This window comes from Lissotriton vulgaris, chromosome 1_1, assembly GCF_964263255.1.
Source record: "Lissotriton vulgaris chromosome 1_1, aLisVul1.2, whole genome shotgun sequence".
NCBI lineage: Eukaryota > Metazoa > Chordata > Amphibia > Caudata > Salamandridae > Lissotriton > Lissotriton vulgaris.
Genome location: NC_141685.1, coordinates 1,055,661,567 through 1,055,685,158, shown reverse-complemented (window position 1 = coordinate 1,055,685,158; position 23,592 = coordinate 1,055,661,567). Strand labels below are relative to the sequence as shown.

At 45.2% G+C, this 23,592-nt stretch overlaps 2 protein-coding genes across 3 annotated transcripts in view; one reads left to right on the top strand and one right to left on the bottom strand.

The window, feature by feature from the left end:
• EIF3L (eukaryotic translation initiation factor 3 subunit L) overlaps positions 1-3,585 on the bottom strand; it is a 78,291-nt gene extending 74,706 nt beyond the window's left edge. The window contains exon 1 of one of the 2 annotated variants that reach the window (XM_086962881.1): positions 3,448-3,585. In XM_086962881.1, the coding sequence (XP_086819007.1) occupies positions 3,448-3,474 (27 nt within the window). In that variant the 5' untranslated portion in view covers positions 3,475-3,585. The remainder of the gene's footprint in view (positions 1-3,447) is intronic. The other variant, XM_086962887.1, reaches the window with a different exon arrangement.
• A 522-nt stretch (positions 3,586-4,107) lies between these two features.
• Positions 4,108-23,592, top strand: part of ANKRD54 (ankyrin repeat domain 54) — a 53,400-nt gene continuing 33,915 nt past the window's right edge. Inside the window, exons 1-4 of the mRNA XM_086962871.1 lie at positions 4,108-5,596; positions 18,395-18,442; positions 18,942-19,040; positions 19,143-19,214. Of these exons, the coding sequence (XP_086818997.1) occupies positions 5,113-5,596; positions 18,395-18,442; positions 18,942-19,040; positions 19,143-19,214 (703 nt within the window). The 5' untranslated portion in view covers positions 4,108-5,112. The remainder of the gene's footprint in view (positions 5,597-18,394; positions 18,443-18,941; positions 19,041-19,142; positions 19,215-23,592) is intronic.

The window sequence follows — 23,592 nt, the reverse complement described above, 5'->3', positions numbered from 1 at the left end:
ACCCCAAACAATAAGTAATCTGTCGCACCGTCCTCCGCATGAATGCTAGTCCTGACATTCCCCAACGGAGGGCACCGTGCTAAATAATGGACGACAATGCCACTCGAGCTGACTCTGCTTGGATAAAGGGTGAACTGTAATGCAGCCTGATCCGTCCCCTGCAAGAATGCCACTCCTGGCATTCGCCAACAAGGGGTACAGAAATGCGCAAGAACAAGCACTGTAAACTGGCCTGTCCCCCGCAAGAATGCCAATCCTGGCACTCGCCAACGAGGGGTACTGAAGTGCACAGTAACAAGCACGGTTATTTGTTTGGCCGCAAAGACAAGACACCGTCTGCCGGTTGCATAATCACCGGTTACTTCTGGTCACTAAATGAAATGGCAAGAAACAGTCTGTAGGTAGCCAGATACAAAGTCACGGGGTAAGCGCTCAGTGTAACAACACCCAGGGAGCAGATAGCGCTTAAACAGAGTCTAGGATGGAGCTGTCTCTTCGTAAGTAAGGCTGAGCAAATATAATCACCAGGCGGTTCGCGTAGAGCAGCCGCTCTCGCACACCAGAGGGGCAGCAAGCCTGTCCAAGAACTAAATGAAACGCTGTTCCCTACCTCACACAGGAGACTGCAATCCTCGGCTCAGATCCGGAATATCGACGCTGTGCTTGGCGGCCGCCATCATTTTATGATATGCGTCTGTACCGCGCATGGCTTCACGGGAATCTTAGTTCTTCTGGGGCCGCTGCTGGGACTTGTAGTTTCTGTCTCGGCACTGACAGCTGTTCCGATGACGTTCTCCATTCGCTCTCTGTGTTGACTCCTGACACTTTCATTAATATACATCTGGTGCTTTTAGAGGGCCTGCTTCCCCCTGAAAAGTTGGCAGAGCTGCCCATTTTCCATAAAGCAAGCATTTGGGAATTGTGCGCGGAATGAGGCCGATCCAATCTCCTGACCGTGACATTAATTACAACCTTGTCAGCAAAAGCATTATCTAAGCTGAATATGAAAATGCTAATGAGTCCTCATTTGCATATTTTTCTTTGTTGGAATGTCATTAATTATTACATTTTATGATGATATATGCTGCTGTCGATGCTCTCCAGTGCATAATTAGCCATCAGATTGCGAGGAGCCTATCAGCACTTTTTTGTGGGAAAAACTCAAATTTCCTCAGTCGGTCCTCTTCTCTCCTTAAAAAGGCAACACTGAAAACTTTGTGCACGTTAACGATCCCGAAATAAATCCAGGCTGCGTGGAAGCAAAAAAACACCCATCACTCAAAAAATATATTTTTCAGCCTTTGCACTCTTATGGAGGAGTAGCTCTTATTACAAAAAATCATTATTCCAGCTTAATTAATGCCGCGGTTAATTATAACACCATGATGTGAGCGGTTTTAGTTAAGTATTGGCAGTGTTACAAGAAAACTCAACTCTGCATTAAAAGTCACTCTGCAGAACTGTGCAGAGAGAAAGAAAGCCTGTGGTTGCTATCCTTCCGTGGTTCTGCGGGAAAGGTAGCACAAACTTGCAGAAAAGTAAGTGCAGGATTCCAGAGCCCATTGGCCCTCACCTGCCTGACCACCTTTTTTAAGCTAAAGTATAACTGAAGATGACAAAAATAACTCATCCTCCTCTATGCCAGTGGGAACTGTGTTAAGACGTGAATCGAAAAAAGAACAAGGCAGGCCGGCTTTAAAAGTGGTGGGCGTGTGAGCGAAAGTGAAAACAGTGCGTTTGCACATATGTTAGCAATTAACGTGAGACGAGGGGCGGAGGAGCATTGAGAAAGCAATTAAGTGAGAGGAAAGCCAGATGGCGCCTGATCGGGCGCTGAAAGCTGGTGGTTGCGCGCGTGCACGCAACAGCTAGGCCAGCAAAAGCTTTTAGTAACACTTTTTAAAGCCCCTGCTAAATGTCTCGCAGAGCACCACATGCGCTGGCTTAGCGAGACCTAAAAAGGAACCTGACAAAGTATCTGATTTTAGGTCTGGGTCAGAATTATTTCCAAATTTAAAAAGGCTGTTAGCTTATTTAATCCATTACCATACTCACTATGTATAAAATGGTGTATAGGGTTTCCCCTTGTGTCCTCTAGCCACAAACGGGCAATTTATTATAATTACAGGGGTGTATATTGAACTAATCCTTATCTTCAAAGCACACAGGGGAACATATAAGGTTGATTTACTTTTAGATAATTCATTGTGTACCTCCCAAAATGGCTTCAAACGACCCAATTCAGTCTTGACTGGCCACCCAACCTTAAACACATTTAATTACACTTTGTAATAACTCATCTTTACGACATCCCTCCTCCCATAAAATATCAAAACTCGAGTATCACGGTCTTAAACTGATGCCACCTTCATATTCTCTTGGAACTCATCCACATTTTCTGTCAAGTCAGTTGGCATCCTTGACAAAAAAGAAACAAAATCTGCTACAGCATTCTTACTTCATGGGATATACACAATTTTATAAACAAAATATATTGCTGCTTTGAAATGAGCGCTATCTGTGGGAAAGCTTTGGCTAGCCCATTCGATTGTATCACCTTTATCAACAGTTTATCGTTCCACCTCACTATTTCTTCTTACCCCCACACAAATGGCAGAAAATATCCCATTGTCCAAACACATCTCAAAGCTTCTCTTTCAATAACGGCATATTTCTCTTCTGCTCGAGATAGACTTTGGGAAGCAAATGCCACTACAACTTTCACACCTTCCTCGTTCTATTGTGACAGCCCAGCACCAATATCCTTAATACTGGCATTAGCGGTAACGCAGCTGGTACACTGTGGATCAAATCCATGTAGAGCATGTGCAAAAACAATATAGCTTTTAATCCGAACATGTTCTCTTTCACACTCCTTAGATCATGCAAATTTTACTTTGGGCGCCAACAACACCCCTTTAACGGATGTTTCAAGGAAAATGTTTTTACAAATTTAGCATAAAACTCCACTAAACAAAGGAAGGACCTAAGCCCTTTTTTTATTTTGAGGTGCAGGCGCTTCTTTAGTGTCATTCATTAAAAAACGTAGGTGCAACACCTTCATCGCAGATTTCATGCCTAAGTATGTAACTTGGCGTGGAGTGAATTTAATTTTGAATATTCCATCGTTAACCCATGTTTCTGACCCTTCAAAAATATTTCTAATCAAAAGAAGCCAGCTAGTACTTTTCATTTATACTAAAATGTTCCATATAAATGTTCTTAAGGTAAGTAGGTAGGGGCTTGCTTGATTTGGTGTGACAGTCAGCTGTTCCTCCGATAACAGACACTCAAACGTGATCCCTTCTTGGGTCATTATCACAAAAAGGGGAATGCTGTCACTGGGATTAAGGTTTAAAGCACTGAGATCAGAGCTATCCAGAGGTGCAATACCCTCCCAGGTACCTCCCTCAATTCCCGTTGAAGTGATCCCCTTCCCCTGCAAACCTTTACCTCCCCTTCATAGTCTCCCATGATGTTCCCGCTGCAGCCGGTACTCTTAGCACGATACCGCGAGTAGTGGAAAAGATCGGGCGCAGCTATTTTACGTCACTTCCGTTCCGCTTGCCAACACAGACAAGGGACAAGGTGGCCTTCAGTCTCTAAAGACGTTTGTACATTTGCTACCAAATCGGATCGTTCGAACAAATCAACAAGACGTGTCAAAATGTAAATCAAACTTATTTGTCTTACGAATATATATGCCTATTGTAGTTGAAGTCAGACTAAAATAATGGACCATTCTTCTGTACCAGTATATAAAATAAAGTATAGTTAACGAGAATCGTTCTATTGTTATTTTGAAATTACCTGCAACTTGGTATTATGTGGCTTGTCCACTCCACTGCTCTAATAAACATTCTTCTCTAAGATGGCTATCGAATTCACCACCTCCATCTCTTCCGTTCCAAAAACCTTAATGACGCGGTCTATGCTTTGAGTTTTTACCCGCTGACCTGCCGGAAAAGTGCAGCGGGGTTTGTTATCTGCGCTCCAAACAGGGTATTTCTAGGTTGGCTTTTTCATGACTTCCGCCTCGGAAGCAGCTATTGATTGGCTGAGATCCGCGCGATATTAACAAACAGTGACCCGCGATTGGCTAACTTAAAACTAGGATGGCGAAGAAACTAGAATGACAGGAAGAATGTAGATGATGCGAGAGGCCTGAAGTACGGAATGGGAGGCGCTGTGTAAATCGTGTTGTATCGCTATATATATAGCGCTTTCCGTATGCTTAGCGAGACTCAGTGTAGTAGGTTCATGGATAAGGTAATTTGACGCAATGTTGGGACGACGATGCATTGTGTAGGTTATTGCAATGGGTGATGAATTGGAGGTGAGATAGGTCCAGCGTAGGGGAAAGTCTGGTGTACTACGCATAGGGATGCAAGAAGTGCAGTGGTTAATAGGCACAGTTCAGAAAAGGGAGCTCCGAAAAGGAGGTGATTAAAACACCGAGAGAGCGAAAGTTTCACGCGAATACATACACCCGATTGAGACAGGAGGCTCTAGTTTTTTTTCTTCAAAACAATCGCTGTGCTTTCCCATCGCTCCTCCTACAATCGCCTTATCTCCAAGGCACTTGAAAGGGGGACATATATTACCTCAGTGTGTTTCCATATGTTGATCGGGCGTAGGTACCAAGGCAGGGGTGAGTGAGAGAACTAAGGTTTGAGAGACAAGAAGCCCGATGCAAAACTGAACACACGGGGCGTTGGGGAAGTCAGACGCCCACGACAGAGTGTTGAGCTGACTAGTGGAGGTGTAGTGAGAAGCCATTGCAGGTGGGTGAATGGGCTAAGAGGCGTAAGTAAGGGTGGCGAGCAATTTCTGGTGTAGGTCATTAAACACTCAGTGAAAGAGAGCGAGAAGTATGGCGAGAGAGAGAGCTGTCTAATGTGGGGAAGGGGGGATGTTGATGAGACACGTCAAGAGGAGACTAAAGCCATATTTAACAAGAGTATTTGCTTTATTAACAGGGTTGGTGCTAAGAGGGAGATCACTTGTGGGCAGGGTCTTTGCAGGTTGGTGACTTCTTTTGGATACAGGTGTATATATTGGGAGTGATTTGCAAATTGGGGCCGTGCTGGTTGAGGGGGCTTTTTGTACGACATGGAAGGAGGGAGTTCAACCCTCGAAATTCACAGGGGTCAGGAGCAGGCCAGGGACGGAAATGTCTCCCTGCTGAGGGCAGAGGATGGGAGCCTAGGACTGCAAGAAGGTGACCCATCCTCGGGTGCAGGAAGCGGGGCCCTAGGGCCTGGACTGGATTGTGGAGGGGCAGGAAGAATGGCTGGGCATTTCAGATCCATGGGCAGTGGAGGTCTTGGCTGGTCAGGGCCTGTTCAGAACACTGAGGGTGAAGGTGCCTCTCTGGGAGCAGAAGGTGGGGGGTTGTTCCCCATGGCTTGGACGGGAGGAGGTGTTAGTTTGCCTTCTCCAGGGATCACACTGGACATTTCCACCAGCCCTCCATGCACTATATGGCAGCAAAACCCTGGACTAGACCGGTTACAGAGGAGGAGTGCTACCCAAAGACTCAAGAGTTGCAAGAGGATGCGGAGGTACATCGGCCCGCTTGGGAAAGAAGTCTATGGTGAGAGTTAGGATGATGATACCTTGGCCACGTACTTTTCTTGTTTTGTTGAATCTCCTCTTTGAGACTTTGTAAATGCTAGTTTCTTGTGTTTTGACTGAGCCTGACGCCTCTTTCTTATTTTTAAGTCTCGCTTACAAAAACCTTTAGCAGATGGTGGTTGACGACCTATTGTGTACAAGACAATTCATAGAGTGAAATTTGGGTTAGCCCCATGTTCATGATTGATGGTCTTTTTACCTATCTCGGTTCCCTACTCCTTATTCAGTTGCTTTATTTCCTATTTTTATGTTTGTCCTGCCTCTGGATAATTCCTGCTTTACATTTTTTGATTGAATGATTTGTATACTTATGCTGCTGATGTGAGAGAGCTAATTTTATATTTCCCTTTTAGCATTCCATGAGAAAATATAATTCACCCGTGCCTCTGCGCTGGTCACTTTCCTCCCAGTTTTTAGGTCTCACCTACGCTGCGCGCATACGCTGCATAGGAGGAGACCTTTAGGAATTGATTCCTTGCGGGAGCGAGCTTTGAGACCATCTGTTTGTAATTAACTTTCAAACAGATGGTGCCTGCTCGCTCTTGCAAGGGACACATGTTGTGTCTTGGTGCACAGGTCTCATCCCCAAACAAGCCGCGCGGCACAAGTTATGTTTTTAAATAACATCCGCTGTTTTTCTTCTGCACCTCTCTCCACTGGCAGCTTTGCTTTGGATAGAGTTACATTATTTAGATAAGTTAATTGATATCCCAGGTTTGTTCCACAGAATACGAGTAACTACCCAGGGCACGCCTGACAAGCGCTTCAATTTACTTTAGACAAAGCCCGAGTGTGCAGTCTCCGACGCGGGAGTGGTCCTCTGCTCCGCCCCCATATGCTTTTTGTTTGGGAAGAAAGCAGCCACTGTTGTGGGAGTGCTTCTCAAGGTATTGTTTTTCAGTGATGTTACCCCCTCGGGGGAGCTATCACGCAGACGCGCCTAATTCTAATAAGACTTTATCTTATCTTATCTTAGGTGCCATTTGTAAAGCGCACTGTCGCCGAAGCTTCCTGGCGCTAGAGACAAAGTGAGTGAGGAGGGAGTACGGGATGCGGGAAGCCTAACTGAGGGAGGGGAAAGGTGCGTTTTTAACAGTTTCCTGAATTTAAGAAGAGATGTAGAGGATTTGATTGAAAGGGGGAGGAGGTTCCAGAGTGCAGGAGCCAGATAGGAAAAACGGCGACCGCCGAATTCTTTAGTTTTGCTTTTGGGGGTGACTAGCAGATCGCGATGGGCTGATCGGAGGTTGCGTGTCGGACAGTGAGAATGGATAAGGGATTTGAGGAACCCGGGACTGGGGCAGTGAAGAGCTTTGAAGGTGAGACAGGCCACCTTGAAAGTGGACCTCTGGTCTACCGGGAGCCAATGGAGGTTGCGGAGCAGAGGCTTGGCTGATAACCATCTGGGGGATCCGTGAATCAGGCGAGCCGCCTGATTCTGGATGACTTGAAGGCGGTGTGTCAGGAATAGAGGGAGACCGTGATAAATTGCGTTGGAAAAATCCAGTCTGGAAAGCACGAGTGAAATAACAGTTTGAGTGAGTGCTTCGGGGGGGAGAAGATGACGGACTTTGCGTATCCTCCGGAGTTGGTACATGCAGGAGGATACTACAGCTCCAACTTGGGTTTTGAGGGAAAGTTCGGCGTCAATGATTATGCCCAGGCTTTTTACAGCTTTAGCTGGGGTAGGGGGAGAGCCGAGCTCTGGAGGACAGTACTGTGGGCCCCAAAGGGTATGGCTGAGCCCCGGGAGGAGGAGCTCAGTCTTGCCGGGGTTTAGTTTTAATTGATTCTGGTTCATCCAGAGCTGGATGTGAATCCTGACCTCGTGAAATGTTTTGATGGCATGAGGGGAGTTAAGGGGGAAGATGAGTTGCAAGTCGTCTGCGTAGTTAAAAACTATGATATCCCATTTCAGAAGGGATTGGATCAGTGGCCGAAGGTACAAGTTGAAGAGGAGCGGGGAGAGGGAAGAACCCTGGGGGACACCACAGGAAGTGGGGGTCTTGTTGGCGGTGTAAGGGCCCATGCGGACTGCCTGTGTTCTTCCAGTAAGGAAGGACTTGATCCACTCATAAGCTGTACCTTGGATGCCCGCCTGCCCGACACAGTGGAGAAGGATGTTGTGATCCACAGTGTCGAACGCGGCTGACAGATCCAACAGGACCAAGGCCTGATGACGTCCGCCGTCCGCGTTGCTTCTGAGTGTATCAAGGACTGCCAGGATGACAGCCTCTGTAGAATGGGCAGGTCGGAAGCCCGCCTGATTAGGCTCCAGATGGCAAGAGGATTCGATGAAATTTGACAAGCACCGAGTAACATGGGCCTCCAAGATTTTGGAAAAGTAGGGAAGGAGGGAAATAGGACGATAGTTTGACGGCTCTGCAGGGTCGGCGCCAGGTTTTTTTAGGAGGGGTAGTAAGATGGCCTCCTTGAAAGAGGTAGGAAAGATGCCGCGGCAAAGGGATCTGTTAAGTAGATTTAGAATGTCGTCAGGTAGGTTAAGACATACATTCCGCAAAACGGATGGTGGACAGCAGTCATTTGGGGAACCGGATTTGACACGGATGGCAAGTTCCGCTAAGGAAGTGGAGTCCAAAGCGGGAAGGGTAGAGAGAGTCATGGAGTTTGTAGAGGAGGTGTCCGGTGGGGATGACAGGGGAGGGGGTAGAATGGTCATTTTAATTTTTATGATTTTTTCCAGAAAGAACAAGTTTAAAGTATCGCAGGCCTCCTGAGTGGGGGTCTGAGTCAGGAGGGTTCTATCATCAGTGGTTAGCTCATTCAGAACTCTGAACACCTCCTTGGATTTGTCTTCTGCCGATGAGATCCTTTTTGAGAAGTGATCTATCTTTGCCGATCTGATGGCTGCCTTATATTCTTTGTGTGCAGTCAGATAGGATTGTCTGGCTAGGTCTGAGTAGTTGCGTCTCCAGATGCGTTCCGACTGGCGGGTTTTCAGTTTGTGGGCTTTGAGCTCTTCAGAAAACCACCTATGAGAATTGCGGTGCCTGGTGCGGGGGAATTTGACTAAGGGAGCAACTAAATCGCTGGCCGATTCTAGCCAGGAGCCTAGATTTTGTTCTAGTTTGTCGATATCGTCGGAGGGGTCAATGCGGGAGTCAGCAAGAGCAGTAAGACCTGTGGGGCTTCTATTGTTTAATGGTTAAACGGCATGAAGCACCACATGTCGTTACCACAGTTGTTTTGCTACCCAGACAGTAGTAAACGAGTTGCTGCCACGTTAAGTACAGGGGCGTAGCCACCTTTGGTGCAGCAGGAGCAGTAGCACCGGGCCCAAGGCCCCGAAGCGACCAGGGGTTTACTAACCCAATAGCAGGCAAAGGGGCCAATTTAATTGCCGGCACCAGGCCCAATGGCCCCTTTGCACAGCTTAACACCCCCCAAACCTGAATAATTTGTTTTCGCATAAGACGTGTTATGCCCAGTTATAATGTAACACTGAATGCAGCGCCGTGTTTATGATTGCTGCCAGCTCCGAGCTGGAAACGCACAGCACAGGTGATTTCTCTCCTTCTTTCTTGGGAAGAAATAAACCTTCACCGTATAGGCCCAGGTTGCAGTCGGAGTAAGTCAACTAGAAGATTGTGAACAGTGGACACCCACATCAAGGAATTCGGGGAATTAGATTATCTGTGCGCACGCAGAGACTCGGCCTTTGGAATGTACGCATCCCCACTGAGTCAGGGCTCCATCCCTGGGATGGAATCTAAAAATGCACCCTAGCCCTCCAGCCGCTTCCCCTGCAGACAGTAAGTGCTCAGACGTTTTTCGGGTTATAGTTCAGAAAAACTAGCTCATTTGCTTGCTCAGTGTATCATTGGAGTCATCACTCTTTTATTCCCTCACTCATTGCTTGGGCACATATTACCTCACTCAATCATTACCTCCCCCACACGCAATCATTGAATCCCCACTCTTCACTCACTTATTCTTTTACACTCTACTAAATGCAACATATACCCCACATAATACCACTCAATAACACATAATTACATACCACATAATTACACTCAACTCAATACAACAGTAATACAATCCACATAATATCACTGAATGCCACATAATAACACAACACAAATTTAAAAATACACTCAATACAATATACATACATAACACTCAGTAACACATAATTACGCACCACATAATTACACTATTACTCAATCCAACATTAATACACTACACATAATACAACTAAGTACCACATATAACACTTTTTGTTACAACTTTTCTACATAAAACACATCAGCCACAATACTCTACTACAGTGCCAACACTTCTAAATAAGCACGTAAGGTCCCAAAAGCAATACCTATTGGGTATGCCAATGCTTGTTGGAATAGTCTTTTCTTTTAGTCATCAGTTTTTTAAATGTTTTTTTCTGAAACCAAAAGAAAACCATTCCAATATAGTCGCTGCATGGAAATATTTGTGCACATAGCAGTCATCCTCAATTTTTCTTTCTCTGGCTTTAAGAACTATTATTACCAGAAGGCTGCTGCACTCATGTGAACACACATGGCAGTCATTTAGAGAATTAAACCTATCTTGGCAAAGCCTATATGTGTCACAAGAGAGACCTAATGGATTTGCCAACTCTTATTTTAGTACGTGAAATAGATTAAGAATCTTCACCATGGTCAGATATCAAAGTGGTAAAATAGCACAGTCGGATTCGAAAACAAATGAAAGCGAGTTAACAGAATTGAGGACACAGTCATGAAGCGGAAAGCATACACAGTTCGAAGACCGATATTATAGCAATTAACAATAAATATACATAAAATGAAAAACGTAACCTAGTATTTTTCCTGCAGACACTGCCTCCAAACCTTCTCCAACCTCGTCACCCCCACGGCCTCCCCCACCAGTGCACCTAAACCCCTGAGGTGCATCCTCCTCAAAGTACGCTCCCTGCAGAGACACACAGTAGAGATCTGGGACCTCCTCAACACCCTTTCTCCAGATTTCCCATTCCTTCATGGAAATCTGTGCCAACTCCACCTCCGCCCCCGACATCGCCAGCGCCATCCTTGACGGGTACAAAATCTAGAGGAACGACTGCCCCAATCACCCAGGAGGAGGACTCGCCATCGCGCATAAAACTCCTTCTGACTCACCACTTCCAGCACGAACGACTCCTCTTCCCCCACAGAACACCTTCATTTCCTGATCCAGACCAGCCCCAGAACTACCCTACATGGCATCCTTGCCGACAGACCTCCCGGACCACGAACCGCTTTCACAACAACCATCTCAGACCTAATTACGCCCCACGCCATTGCCTCCTTCGACTAAATACTGCTGTGAGACATCAACTTCCACCTCGACAACCTCAACGACTCCAACTGGACAACCTCGCCAACATCAGACTGAAACAGCTCATCACCACCCCCACCCACAAGGCAGGACACACCCTCTACTCCATCTACGCAGGAGGAAACAACATGAGCTTCAGCCATACCACACAGCCCCCCTGGACGGACCACCATTGCGTACACTTTTCCTTCGGAAAAAAACACCGCTCACAAACCTACACCATGCCCTCCACAAACGAAGTGGAGCAAGATCACCGAGGGGCACCTCAACTCCACCCTCTACCACGATCCCCCTCCCACCACAACCAACATCAACTCTGCAGCCAACGAACTCCAAACTTGCATCACCAACTGCGCAGGCAAGCTCGGCCCCCTCCCTAACTCCGATAGACAGCGCCCCATTAAAACTGCCTGGTTCACCACGACCTCCGAGAATCCAGACGCACCTGCAGACGCCTCGAGAAAGTGTGGAGAAATGCCAAAACCACGAAAGCTCAGGCCACCTACAAGAACGCCATGAGAGAATACTACCAACACATTAGATCCACCAAAAAGACCTTCATCCAGGACAAAATCTTCGCCAACTCTAGCAACTTGAAGGAACTCTTAAGCATAATCCAGGAATTCAACAACCCCCCCAGCGAAGCCTCAGACTTCACACATTCTCAGGACCTCTGCAACAAACTTGGATCCTACTTCCATCTCAAGAACAAATCCCTCTACGATAATTTCAATGAACAGACACCCAACGCAGAAACCACGCCTACCTACAGCACCATCAGTAAGCCCACCGTCTACCTGGATCCCGATCACCACCGAAGACACTGTCTCGACCATGAAGAGCATTCACTCAGGAGCCCCCATGGACTCCTGCCTGTCACACATCTTCCACAGAGCTGCCCCCACTATAGCTTCCGAACTACGTCGCACCATCAGCTACGAACGCGCTGAAGTCAAGCCCTCCCCAAGAAGACCCCACAGACCTCAAAAACTACAGACCCATATCTCTCCTTCCCTTCGCGGATAAAGTCACTGAGAAGATCATCAACAGCCAACTCATGAACTTCATCGAAGCCAACTCCATCCTCCACTCTTCCCAATCCGGATTCCGCAGCAACCACAGCACCGAGACCGCCCTTCTCACCGCCACAGACGACTTCTGGACCCTCCTCAACCAGGGCCACACGGCAGCCCTCCTCTTACTTGACATCTCTACAACCTTCAACACTGTCTCCTACCGCACTCTCACCGCCAGACTCCATGACACCATCATACAGGGAACTGCCCTCGAGTGGATCCGCTCCTTTCTCACCGGCCGAACCCAAAGAATCAGACTACCGACTTTTCTCTCCAAACCCACAGAGATCAACTGCGGAGAACCCCAAGGTTCGTTGCTCAGTCCTACGCTCTACGCTCTTCAAACATCTACATGGCCACCCTCGCCGCCATAGTAAAAAAACATGGGCTCAGCATAATATCCTATGCCGACGACACCCAGCTCATCCTCTCCCTCACGAGGCAACCCGACATCACCAGACTCCGCTTCCAGGATGGAATTAAAGACGTTGCATCCTGGATGAGCAACAGCTGCCTGAAGCTCAACTTGGAGAAGACAAAAGTCCTCCTCTTCGGAACCGCCCCCTCAGCATGGCACATCACCTGGTGGCCCTCAGCAGTCCCCCTACTCTCACGGACCATGCCCGCAACCTCTGCATCATACTCGACTCCTCCCTCGCATCACCTGGCAGATCAACGCTGTCTCCTCCTCATGCTACAACACTCTCTGCATCCTTCGCAAGACCTTGAAGTGGATCCCCCCACGAATCAAGAAAGACCGTCACCCACGCGCTCATTACCAGCAGACTGGACTACGGAAAAGCCCTCTACGCCGGAATCAACAAATCCCTGCTCTGGAAACTCCAGACCATCTAGAACACCGCAGCCGGACTCATCCTCAGCATCCCACGACATGAACACATCGCCCAGCACCTCCACTGATTCCCTGTCGAGAAGAGAGTAACCTTCAAGCTACTTACTCATGCCTACAATTCCCTCCACAACTCCGGACTCCAATACCTCAATGAAAGAGTCTCCTTCCAGGTACCTAAGAGAAACCTCGGCTCCGCCGACCTCGCCGTAACCCTGCACATATGCGGAGCCAGAACGGGTGGAAGAGCCTACTCTCCAATTGCAGCAAAGAACAAACTTCTGCTGAACATCAGACATTCCCCCACTCTGCACACTTTGAGAAAGAACCTCAAGACCTGGCTCTTCAACTGAATGAGGAGCTGCATGACCCCCCCCCCCCCCCCCCCCCACTGCCCAAAGCGCCTTGAGACCCGCGCCAGGATACTCAAGAGTAGTTGTGCGTGTAATAAATACCCATAAAACATAACAGGTGATCAGCACACTTTACAAATCCCTGATTGATTGGTCAACCCCAAACGTTTTCAATGAGTGTATGAGATTGTATGTATGAGGTATTTGTGAGAGTGTATTAGATCTGTTTCTCTGTATGGTGTTTGTATTTTTATTTTTATTGTTCACTGACTAATTCTATGTCCTTTTTGTAAAATGATTGTGATGAACTTAAAGAAATATTGCAAAAAAAGTATCCCACGACATGAACACATCGCCCAGCACCTCCACTGATTCCCTGTCGAGAAGAGAGTAACCTTCAAGCTACTTACTCATGCCTACAATTCCCTCCACAACTCCGGACTCCAATACCTCAATGAAAGAGTCTCCTTCCAGGTACCTAAGAGAAACCTCGGCTCCGCCGACCTCGCCGTAACCCCGCACATATGCGGAGCCAGAACGGGTGGAAGAGCCTACTCTCCAATTGCAGCAAAGAACAAACTTCTGCTGAACATCAGACATTCCCCCACTCTGCACACTTTGAGAAAGAACCTCAAGACCTGGCTCTTCAACTGAATCAGGAGCTGCATGACCCCCCCCCCCCCCCCACTGCCCAAAGCGCCTTGAGACCCGCGCCAGGATACTCAAGAGTAGTTGTGCGTGTAATAAATACCCATAAAACATAACAGGTGATCAGCACACTTTACAAATCCCTGATTGATTGGTCAACCCCAAACGTTTTCAATGAGTGTATGAGATTGTATGTATGAGGTATTTGTGAGAGTGTATTAGATCTGTTTCTCTGTATGGTGTTTGTATTTTTATTTTTATTGTTCACTGACTAATTCTATGTCCTTTTTGTAAAATGATTGTGATGAACTTAAAGAAATATTGCAAAAAAAGTATAATTTTGTAAAAAAGAATATAAAAAAGAAATAAGTCATAAATGTAAGAAAAAAATATATGGAGTCACCTTGTGTTGAAGGCTTTTTTTGAAAGTATTAATGTCGCCAATTGTAAAGTAGTTCAGGTCATGAGGGAATCATTTTCTGTGTTATATATAAATACAGACCAAAAACAAAATGTTTTCAGTCTGTATTTAGATGTAAAAATCCATTTAACTGGAAAACCGGGAGCCTTAAGATCCACAAGCAAGACTTGTGTTCTTGGATGGTTTTTACTACGCTTTGTGGGGTACCTTGTAGACCATGTTGCCATTGCTTCCAGATAGCCTCTGTTCTGATGTTGAAAACCTGATTAGAGATGGACAGGAGGCAGCTAAACTGATAATCAGATGTGGCATGGATACTACCTAGGGAAGTGCTAGCACAACACACCAACAGGACAGACTTTTGTCCTGGCGGCTAACAGCTCAGGAATGCCTGCCTAGGCCCTGGGTTGCTGTTTCCTGGGGGTTCGGGGGGGGGGGGACCCGACCCAGGGTGACACCCCTGTGCATGCCAGCTCACCCTTGGCATGAGAACTGTGTCAGGGGTGAAAAAGCACAGTGTTTGAGCCAAACATGACGCAATTCGGTGGTACTATAATGGAGCTGACTATTTTGAGTTTGATCAGTAGCCAGACCAATTAACCACTAATTCTTTATGGGTGCCAGAGATGCGTGCTACTCACCGAAAAAGTGCTTCAACACCTCATCAACGGTAGCAATAGCTATATAAATGTAAACCTTTTTCACCCTTCTATCCCTCTACTATCCTTCTCAATCCAAATAACTGACTAACCTATCCACCACTCAAAACAATTTCGTATTTCACCATACTAATTCACCACTAATCCTTTATGGTTTCCGGAGTAGTGTGCTGCTCGCCGAAAAAACGCTTCAACGCCTCGTCAGGAGTAGTAAGCGCTATATAAATGCAAGAACAATACAATGAAATTGAGACCTCTCTAGCACCAACTGAACTAGAGTTCTTTGCCACAAAGTCTCTTAGTGATTGGTATTGTATAGCCATTCGCTGCGGTGTTCATCAAGTGAAGAACTTTCTTTTGCAGCTGTCACAGAGTTCTCAATGTAAAATCCTTCCCTTTTTCATTTCTCAGAGAGTTCACAACGGAAGTCCCCTTTGTAGTGAATTTGTTAAAAATGTTAAACCTGATTCTCAGGGAACTGAGGCACAGCAGTTCAAAGCTGACTCTGGGATATTTGGGACTAGAAATTCCGAACTGAACAACATACAAAATTAACACCATAAATGACCAATCGTTTTTTTAAAATAAAATGATTTTAATGCACCTTAAACATAGTACAATACTCGCAATTATAGCTATTTCAAGATTTATGGTGGTAATACAAAGTGAAAACAATCCTTTGGAGGCCTCACCAGTTAAAAAGTGGGCATATCACAAACCCTAAAAAAAACAAGTTTCACAGAGGCCAATGGACTCTGTAAATGTAGTCTGATGTTGTTATCTGTGAGGTACCATGTGACTATTTGGGCAGCAGCAGGGTTATTCCCAAACATTATCAATTTTAATATATGGGTCTATTGGAAAAAAGAGACTTTTCACATTCAAAAAGGGTAAGCCTTCAGGTGTTGTCAAGTCTTTCAAAACGTAAAATTAGACTAACGTCTCTGCCACCACATTTTATAATCAACTCAGGCTTTTGTCTTTAGTGTGAAAATAAATATGGCCATGTGGTGTCTACCTAGAGAGGCCCATCAAACATTTTGGGAAGTATGCATTGAGATGAACCTTAAATCACCCTCTGGCGATAGCAAGAGTTTTTCGGTTCCAGACGAAGAAACGGGGACTATGCAATCTCCATTTTATGTTATTTGTCAGAGAATTCACAATGTAAACCACCTTGTTTTTGTATTTGTCAGATAGTTAAAAAGTAAAGCCACTTCCTATGGTGTTTGTTTTGAAGTTCACAACGTAAAATCCCTTCTTATTAGCTTTGCCAGAAAGTTCATCATGTAACATCACTTTTGGGTGCGTGAGCCCGAATTCACAATGTAATATCCATTCCTATTGGGTTAGTTCAAGTCTGTAATGTAATACCCCTTCCCGTTGTATTATTCACAGAGTTCACAATGCATTATCTCTTGCTATTGTATCTGAGAAATCCGACTTGGGATGCCCTATGTCAGTCAGTAGTTACTGGGCTCCAGTGGTGTTAATGGTGCTCCTTCTCCAGTCAAGCAAGTACTTTTTTCTTTAGAACAGAAAACCTTTTTTTTTTTGTTAAAAACTTTATTGTAATTTTTATTTTTTTCTATTAGAAATCTTCATTAATCACCAACAGCAATTGACATGAATTTAAGACAATGAAGGAAATGTAGTGGCTTTGAGATTCATCTTGAATTCAATTCTGGCATGCATTTCTGTTGTAATCCAATTTATTTATTTTATTTATAAAGTTTTATATAGCGCAAACTTGATCCGAAGCGCTTTACAATTTGAGGCAAAGCGAACAAATCGGAGCAATATTGTAGTTAATCAAAACAGAAACAGTCTAAAAAACTCAATAACATTCCACTTCATTTTTAATACATATTTTAATATTTTCAGAAGTTTTAAATTCTAAATTAATTCTACAACTGATAATTCTGACATATTCCATGGGCCATTATAGATCCTGATGAGCTAGAGGTGCGGTAGTTATAAATTCATTGCTATCCTGCAAAGGTAGTATGTAGTTCTAGGAGGTGTCAACGTTAAACAGGGCACTGAGCTGCCCTGGCTAGGGGGTGAATTGCTAGCGAGTAGTGTAGGCTCATTACAAGACTGGGTGGAGAGGCTTATGAGTTGTTGGGTTGCAAAGTCCCCTGCAAGTGGCGCTTTCAGGTTTTCCAAAATAGTGTTCCAAGACCCAGCAGCAGGGCGCCTGTGGAAGTCTCTGGATTCTTCTCTGTGCAAGGCTTTACTTTCAGTCTCCAGCCTTTTGCAAAGGGAGTTGCGCCATACCATTAAGGAGGCAGTGAATTTGGCCATCTAGTGGAAGCCACTTTGCCTCTCTTAGGGTGCTGGTAAATGCCAAGAGCCACTGACACCCAATCACTAGGGATGGGTTTCGCTGTTATGGTTGACTGTAGTTCTGTTATTTGGGTTCAGTAACTTCCCATGGAGGGGCATGCCCAAAGCATGTGAGCAACATCTGCTGTTTCTGCGGAACAGCAGGTACAAAAGGCACTCGCCTGTTGGAACTACTTAACACCAGCAGAGGCCAGATAACCTCTATGTAATATGAAGTATTGAATCAACTTTAATTGAGCATTGCGGGATACTGTAGTATACAGGAAGTATACTGTAGTATCGGAAAGCTAGGTCTCTCAACCACTAATTTTCGAGGACACACTGCCCGCCTCATCACCCATTTGTCACACAGGTGTGATAGGGAGGTATAGGGAAAGAGAGTCTTGTAAAACCAAGTGATCTGTTTGCAACCTGCCAGAGAACGTTGTGAATGCATGTACTATTAAATACTATAATCTAAATTAAAAATATTCACAAGACTTCAGGTGGAATTAAAAATTGAAACCCATCCTATAAAAAGCTTGCAGATTACTCATTCTGCAAATCACATACTATAAAGAAATTTTAAAGGTGTCAACTAACCCTCTGTGTCTCTCACCAACTACCGCTGTCCCCCCCCCCCCCCCTCCTCTCCTGCTTTGACCAACTGCAGCTTCCCCACTATCTGATTTTCCATAGCTGCTGACATTCAACATTTTCTTCCTGATTTCAGTCGCTGTATGTCTCTCTAGCTCCCACCTTCCACAACGTGGAGTTGGCGTCCCTTTTCTCCATCTGTTTGAGGTGTCTTCTTCATGGTCTTTGCATTTTGTTTCTGTCTGCCAGCTGTTATGCACCTGTCAAGGTGGTAGGATTTGACACAATTGGACAAATGGCTTCAGGTGATAGGGATATCTTCTGAAGCATTATACACATCTCCAAGGAAGCTCGCTGACTAACCTGCCTACCGGATAGACCCCTTTGTTTTCTGTCTCTTTACAAACATGTACATTGCATTCTATTTGCTGCTAATTATCTGGCTCTGACCTCAGTTTCCTGACATTCCTTATTTCTTTTTGCAGCCCTGAAGAAGTTCCGTGAAGCAGCAAACTGCAATGATGTAGAAACTGGTACGATCTTGGTGCTGCACATTTCAGAGTGCACTTTTTCTCCTCGCTTTGAGTCTGTTTGGATGCAAGTGCATCATGTGATGTGGATTGAAACAGTCATCTGGTTCAGGGATCTGGGAAGTATACCAGATCTGAAACTGAGGACCACCTGTACACAGAACATCAGAAACAGTCACTTAAGATGTAACTTCGATATCCACCGTCCATTCTGAGTGAAATGTTGCATGGTGCAAGTAATGCTGTCTCCAACTCTGTAGAGATTTATAGGTTGGGAATGCGGGCTAACTCTGCGAGGGGGGGGGGGCGGTGTCAGTGCCACTATGGTTGCTTTAAAGAACCCATACATGGACAGATTTTATAAGTGCCCAATAATGTCATGAAAACAACAAATCTGAAATTTAGGCAAGGCTAGATGAAAGGATAGGTTACAAATCCAAACTGAGTTTATTGAATAGGACCATAGCAGTGAATAGTAATTTCCCTTTCTTTCTGTGATTAGTGCAGTACCTCCTCATGGATGGGGTGGATCCTTGTGCTGCTGATGACAAAGGCCGCACCGCACTGCACTTCGCTTCCTGTAATGGCAACGATGGAATTGGTAAGGGATATTGTGTTGGTGTATTCCATTGTATGTCTCTTATGTTGTGGTCATTGTCATACACAAGCTACTGTAACAAGGGATTTGCTTCTTTTCCTCTAGTGCACCTGCTGTTGGACCATGGTGCTGACCCGAACCAGAGGGATGGGCTTGGTAACACCCCCCTGCATTTGGGTAAGTCTTGGTGTGTACGGGTAAAGTAAAAGTAAGGGTTCTAAGGACGTGGGGACTGAACCTAAGAAACCAGTGACAGTCCGGCAGTGGCCCCAGTAAAAGGACGCATTATTGTAAAGATAAGCGTGTTTCTTAATATATTTCCTTCATTTTGGCCACCACTCAGAGGCTGCTCATTTGGATCGCAACTGTGCCTTGTGCACAGGGTTGAGGGAGCTCTCAAAGGTTTTTACAACTCACAATGCTGGTATGTATATTTGTACAACCTGCCCCGATGACCTGGGAAGCTGCACCAGTGGAAAGGTTGTTCAAGTGCTGGAAACACTTTTTGGCTGGGTCCATTGCTGAAGCCACTCTTTTATTTTTTTATTTTTTTTCTCTTTTCATCAGCTTTATCATTTCACTTACTTTAGAGAGCATAAGGGGTGTACACCGCCGTTCCCATGGCAGTTGGTGTGGTATCAGTGCCCTTCTGCAATTACAGAGCCCAGGTTGCAGAGAAGGGAGCTTCAGCTGCAGTGCTGTCCCTCTCTCTAGCCTCCCAGTTGGACAGTGATGTCCCAACAGGCCGCCTTTTTTGTTCCGAGGTTCTGACTATGTTCCAATAAAGGTGATCAGTCTATTCTTCTCTGTGGTTTTAGACCATGGAAGTAGGTTCTGAAAGGAGCGACTTCTACCTACCAACGTCTGAAGTCCAGAGTCCATCATTGTCCGCTGTCTGCCCACCTTTCGCACCCTAACGTGGTTGCCAGATCTCAATTCCATTTCTTCCATTTCAACGCAGTTGTGAATAGGCAGTCAGTCTACTCTTGGAATTCAGCTACTCAGTACATATTGACTCCCGAGAAAGACCCAATGTTAGTCCCCTCCCTCCCTGCAATGCTCATGCCCTTGTATCTTAATATAGTATCCTGGTGCAGCTGCCGGTCAATCCTACAGCCAGAGGAACACTAAAGTGCCCTGCAAAACTAACTTAAACTTAGGTAACCTTTTTCAAGTAAGTTTAAGCTAGATTCTGGCTCTTGGTTGTTTGCATCTGTTTAGACCACTATCGCTTTGACATTTCCTTTTTAAGACTTAGTTTCCCAATCTGTTACTGTGGGTGTGTAAGTGAGAGACTGTAGGCATGGACAGAACCGATGTATGAGGTAGTATGAGCCTTTTGCAGGGATCCTATGGCAGTTTAGGTTTACTGGCCAATATTTGTAATATTATCGTATATCACTTGTATGCTATAGCCACATGTCTGTGCAAGAATTGCGACCTCCTCTTTGCTGTGACCACAGACGATGGGATCTTTCACATGGACACCACTATTCTGACTCGGATTGGGGTACCAATTGTTCCCCCTCCGGCAGTCACTAGTGATACCACTTCTTTCACAAAGGAATGGTAACCACTCCCTTTTCAAGATAGCTGATGGCCCTTTCCCTGCAGTAGAAAGTGTGCAATTAAGACCCTCTAATTTTCAAGATCATACTAATAATTCCTCCACCTGTTCAGTGTGATGTCCATGGCCAGAATCTAAGGTACTATAGCTGCAAATACTTGAGCCCCACACCAAGAAAAAAGCGAGGATATTACATTAGCTTTCATTATATAATGCCAGAGCATGTCTGTTGTGCTCTGGTCAGTGAAGCTGCAATGTATGCTCTTTATGCAGCAAGTGAACAAAGAAAGACAAATTGCACAAGTAAGTGCATTAGACACGTCTGTACTTTTCCAGTACTATTTCCACAAAAAAATGATGACTCGCAGAGAGAGGCATATGTTTGTGCTATTGCTTTACAAAGTGGAGGATATAACAGTAAGGCTAGGGGAAAGGTGAGGTAAGCAGTTTAAGGAACTAATCCTTCAGAGTTACTTGAAGACCTACAGGAGGAAGGAACATTCAGGATTCATGAGTAAAGATATTGCATTCGCCTCCTGGCACAAAGGAGACCCCTCTCCCTCTGTACAGAACATCCAGGGATGATCTGCAAAAACTACATCCCAGAACTGATGGGATGGGCAAAGGAACACGTTTCAACTACTCTCAGCAGTGAGGCACACCTTGCAAGAGGTTACAAATAGAGTTTCATGTGTAAATCAAAAATATTATAAATATTATACATGATTATACCTTTTATTCACATTACAGTGATATACAAATTGTTATACATCCTGGGAACATCTACCCACTAATACTGTTCCACTAAAACTGAATGACCAAGTTCTCCCTTTTAGCATATGTCTCTCTTAGTAGTGGGATTGAGCAGTGGGTAGTGCAAAGTGAGATGCTGAGAAGCAACATATAATAGAAATTAATATTTGAAATAACAGTTTCAATGTCAAGACAGTCTTGTGCGTTATAAAAGAAAATTACTTTATTTACAGATATTATATTCTACATTCCAAAACTAGGGCGGTATTGGACCTTCTGAATCAGAGTTTTCACCCCACAAACGTTTGTAGTTCTTGTACCTTAGGTGCTTAATTTTCAGTTAACATTGCTCCCTTTAGCCATTGTTATCCTATGGGGGAACATTCTGTGAAACTTTAATTGAGAACCCAAACACTTCTGAACACAACTAAGTCAACTGTATCCCACTTGCTACGGTATCTCCATAACCACTAATAGCTAGGAAGTTGATTTCAACAGTTCCGACATCAGGTTGACGTCTTGCAGCCTATAGCACTGGACCACTGGCCAGCAGTCTGTGTCAAGCTTTTCAAAACCTCTATGGTAGGCACAGGTACGAGAAGGGTTGGAGAGGATGTGGGCTCATCCTCATTTGTGTAGGCAATAGAGCAGGGTCCACGACCTAAGGGGTGCTGATAGTTGCTAGACAGCAGGTTGGGGTGACCTCCTTGCTTCTGGGCAGTATCCATATTTGAAGATGTCATCCACGCATGTCCTTTAAGCTGCCTTGACCTTGGCTGGCATCAGTATATTAGGACGCTGCTTCATAATGAGTGCACTTCACATTTTTGTGTAAGTAGGATTCTTTCAATTTTCTACTGTCCAGTCGCCAGGCGATTCCCCAGATTTGGGCCCAGTCGCGAGGCAGAATCACAAAACCGTAACATTCCCTTTCCTGGCTCTGTATGACCATCTTGGTAACAAGTCTTTATTTGGAAAAAAGTAAGCTGAGGGTCCGATAATACCCCAATAAACATCCACGCTCTCTCGCGGAGATCTGCAACTGGCAATGAGGAGTACTGGGGTGGGATGAGGTAGAAATTCTCGATGAAATTAATTTAATGTTCGTAGCGGGGCCGCTCTGCACAGAAGAAGCACTGTGCTTGTCCTCCAGGAAGTGTCATAAGGTTAGCGGTTTCAAGCAATGGAGCCATCCCTGTATTGCTGGTAGGTTTGCTGTCCCTGTGTTCTTGCATTTCAGACACTAGATCCTCATCAATGGCCCAGATTTACCTTGTTAGGGTCGCAAACACCCCCCCCCCCCCCAATACCAGATGTACAAGTAACTCCAGTGGGAGATTGGATAGTGGGGGAGTTAACCGGTATTAGAAAAGGAACCCTGAGGTTTCCCTGAGAAATGATTTAACTTAGAAAATGGCAATCCAGAGTAATTCCCCAGTAATTATTTTGTTTTTTTTTCTTTCCTGGAATTTCACCCATAGATTTTAGCTGCTTCAGGCCCTATCAGAATTAAGAGGCCACTTATAATGTAAGATTTCGTGTTTATTCCATGCAGGCCATGCAACAACCTTGTAAAATATCAGTCTACAAGTGATGATTTCTCAATAACCAGCCTTTGTTGCTTGTTCAGTAAAGTTTCCTTCTCTAAAGGCCTTTCTGTCACTTGGAGCCACGAATGCACATGATGTGGTTGTTTGGGGCTTGGGAATTCTCATGCTTTGTCTCAGAGCAGAGTTGGGTATTTCAGTGGATCATCCTAGTTGTGTCGGGGTATTCATCAGAGCAACACTCAACAGCACTTAGCTAATGCCATGCATCTTCAGGAAGGATAGGAGATGATACCATGTTCTCAAGGATGCCTTTTTGTGTTATGAGTTTTGTTTAAAAACCTAATACATTCTGGCACTTTTAGTCCTGGTTCATTTCAGTTGAGCTAAATGCATTTACACTCCTGAAAACATTGATTTCTAAAAGAAAATCCAGATCTGAGAATTTGCATCTTTGTTGAAATGGAGTTACCTTAATAGCTGCAGTTTAGTTCAAATGCAAAGGTTGTGGAATCAACAGTGCACCTTGAGCGCACCCAATTTGCAGAGGGTGGGTGCTGCAGGGACAGCTGTGGATGTGATGGATAGGCAGCTGTTCCATATTCAGGACCGCGTCTCCAGGGGACTCAGCGTTTACTTACCTCTCTTGCCAGGTGTGACAGGCTCCCCCTCAGAAGAGGACACAGAT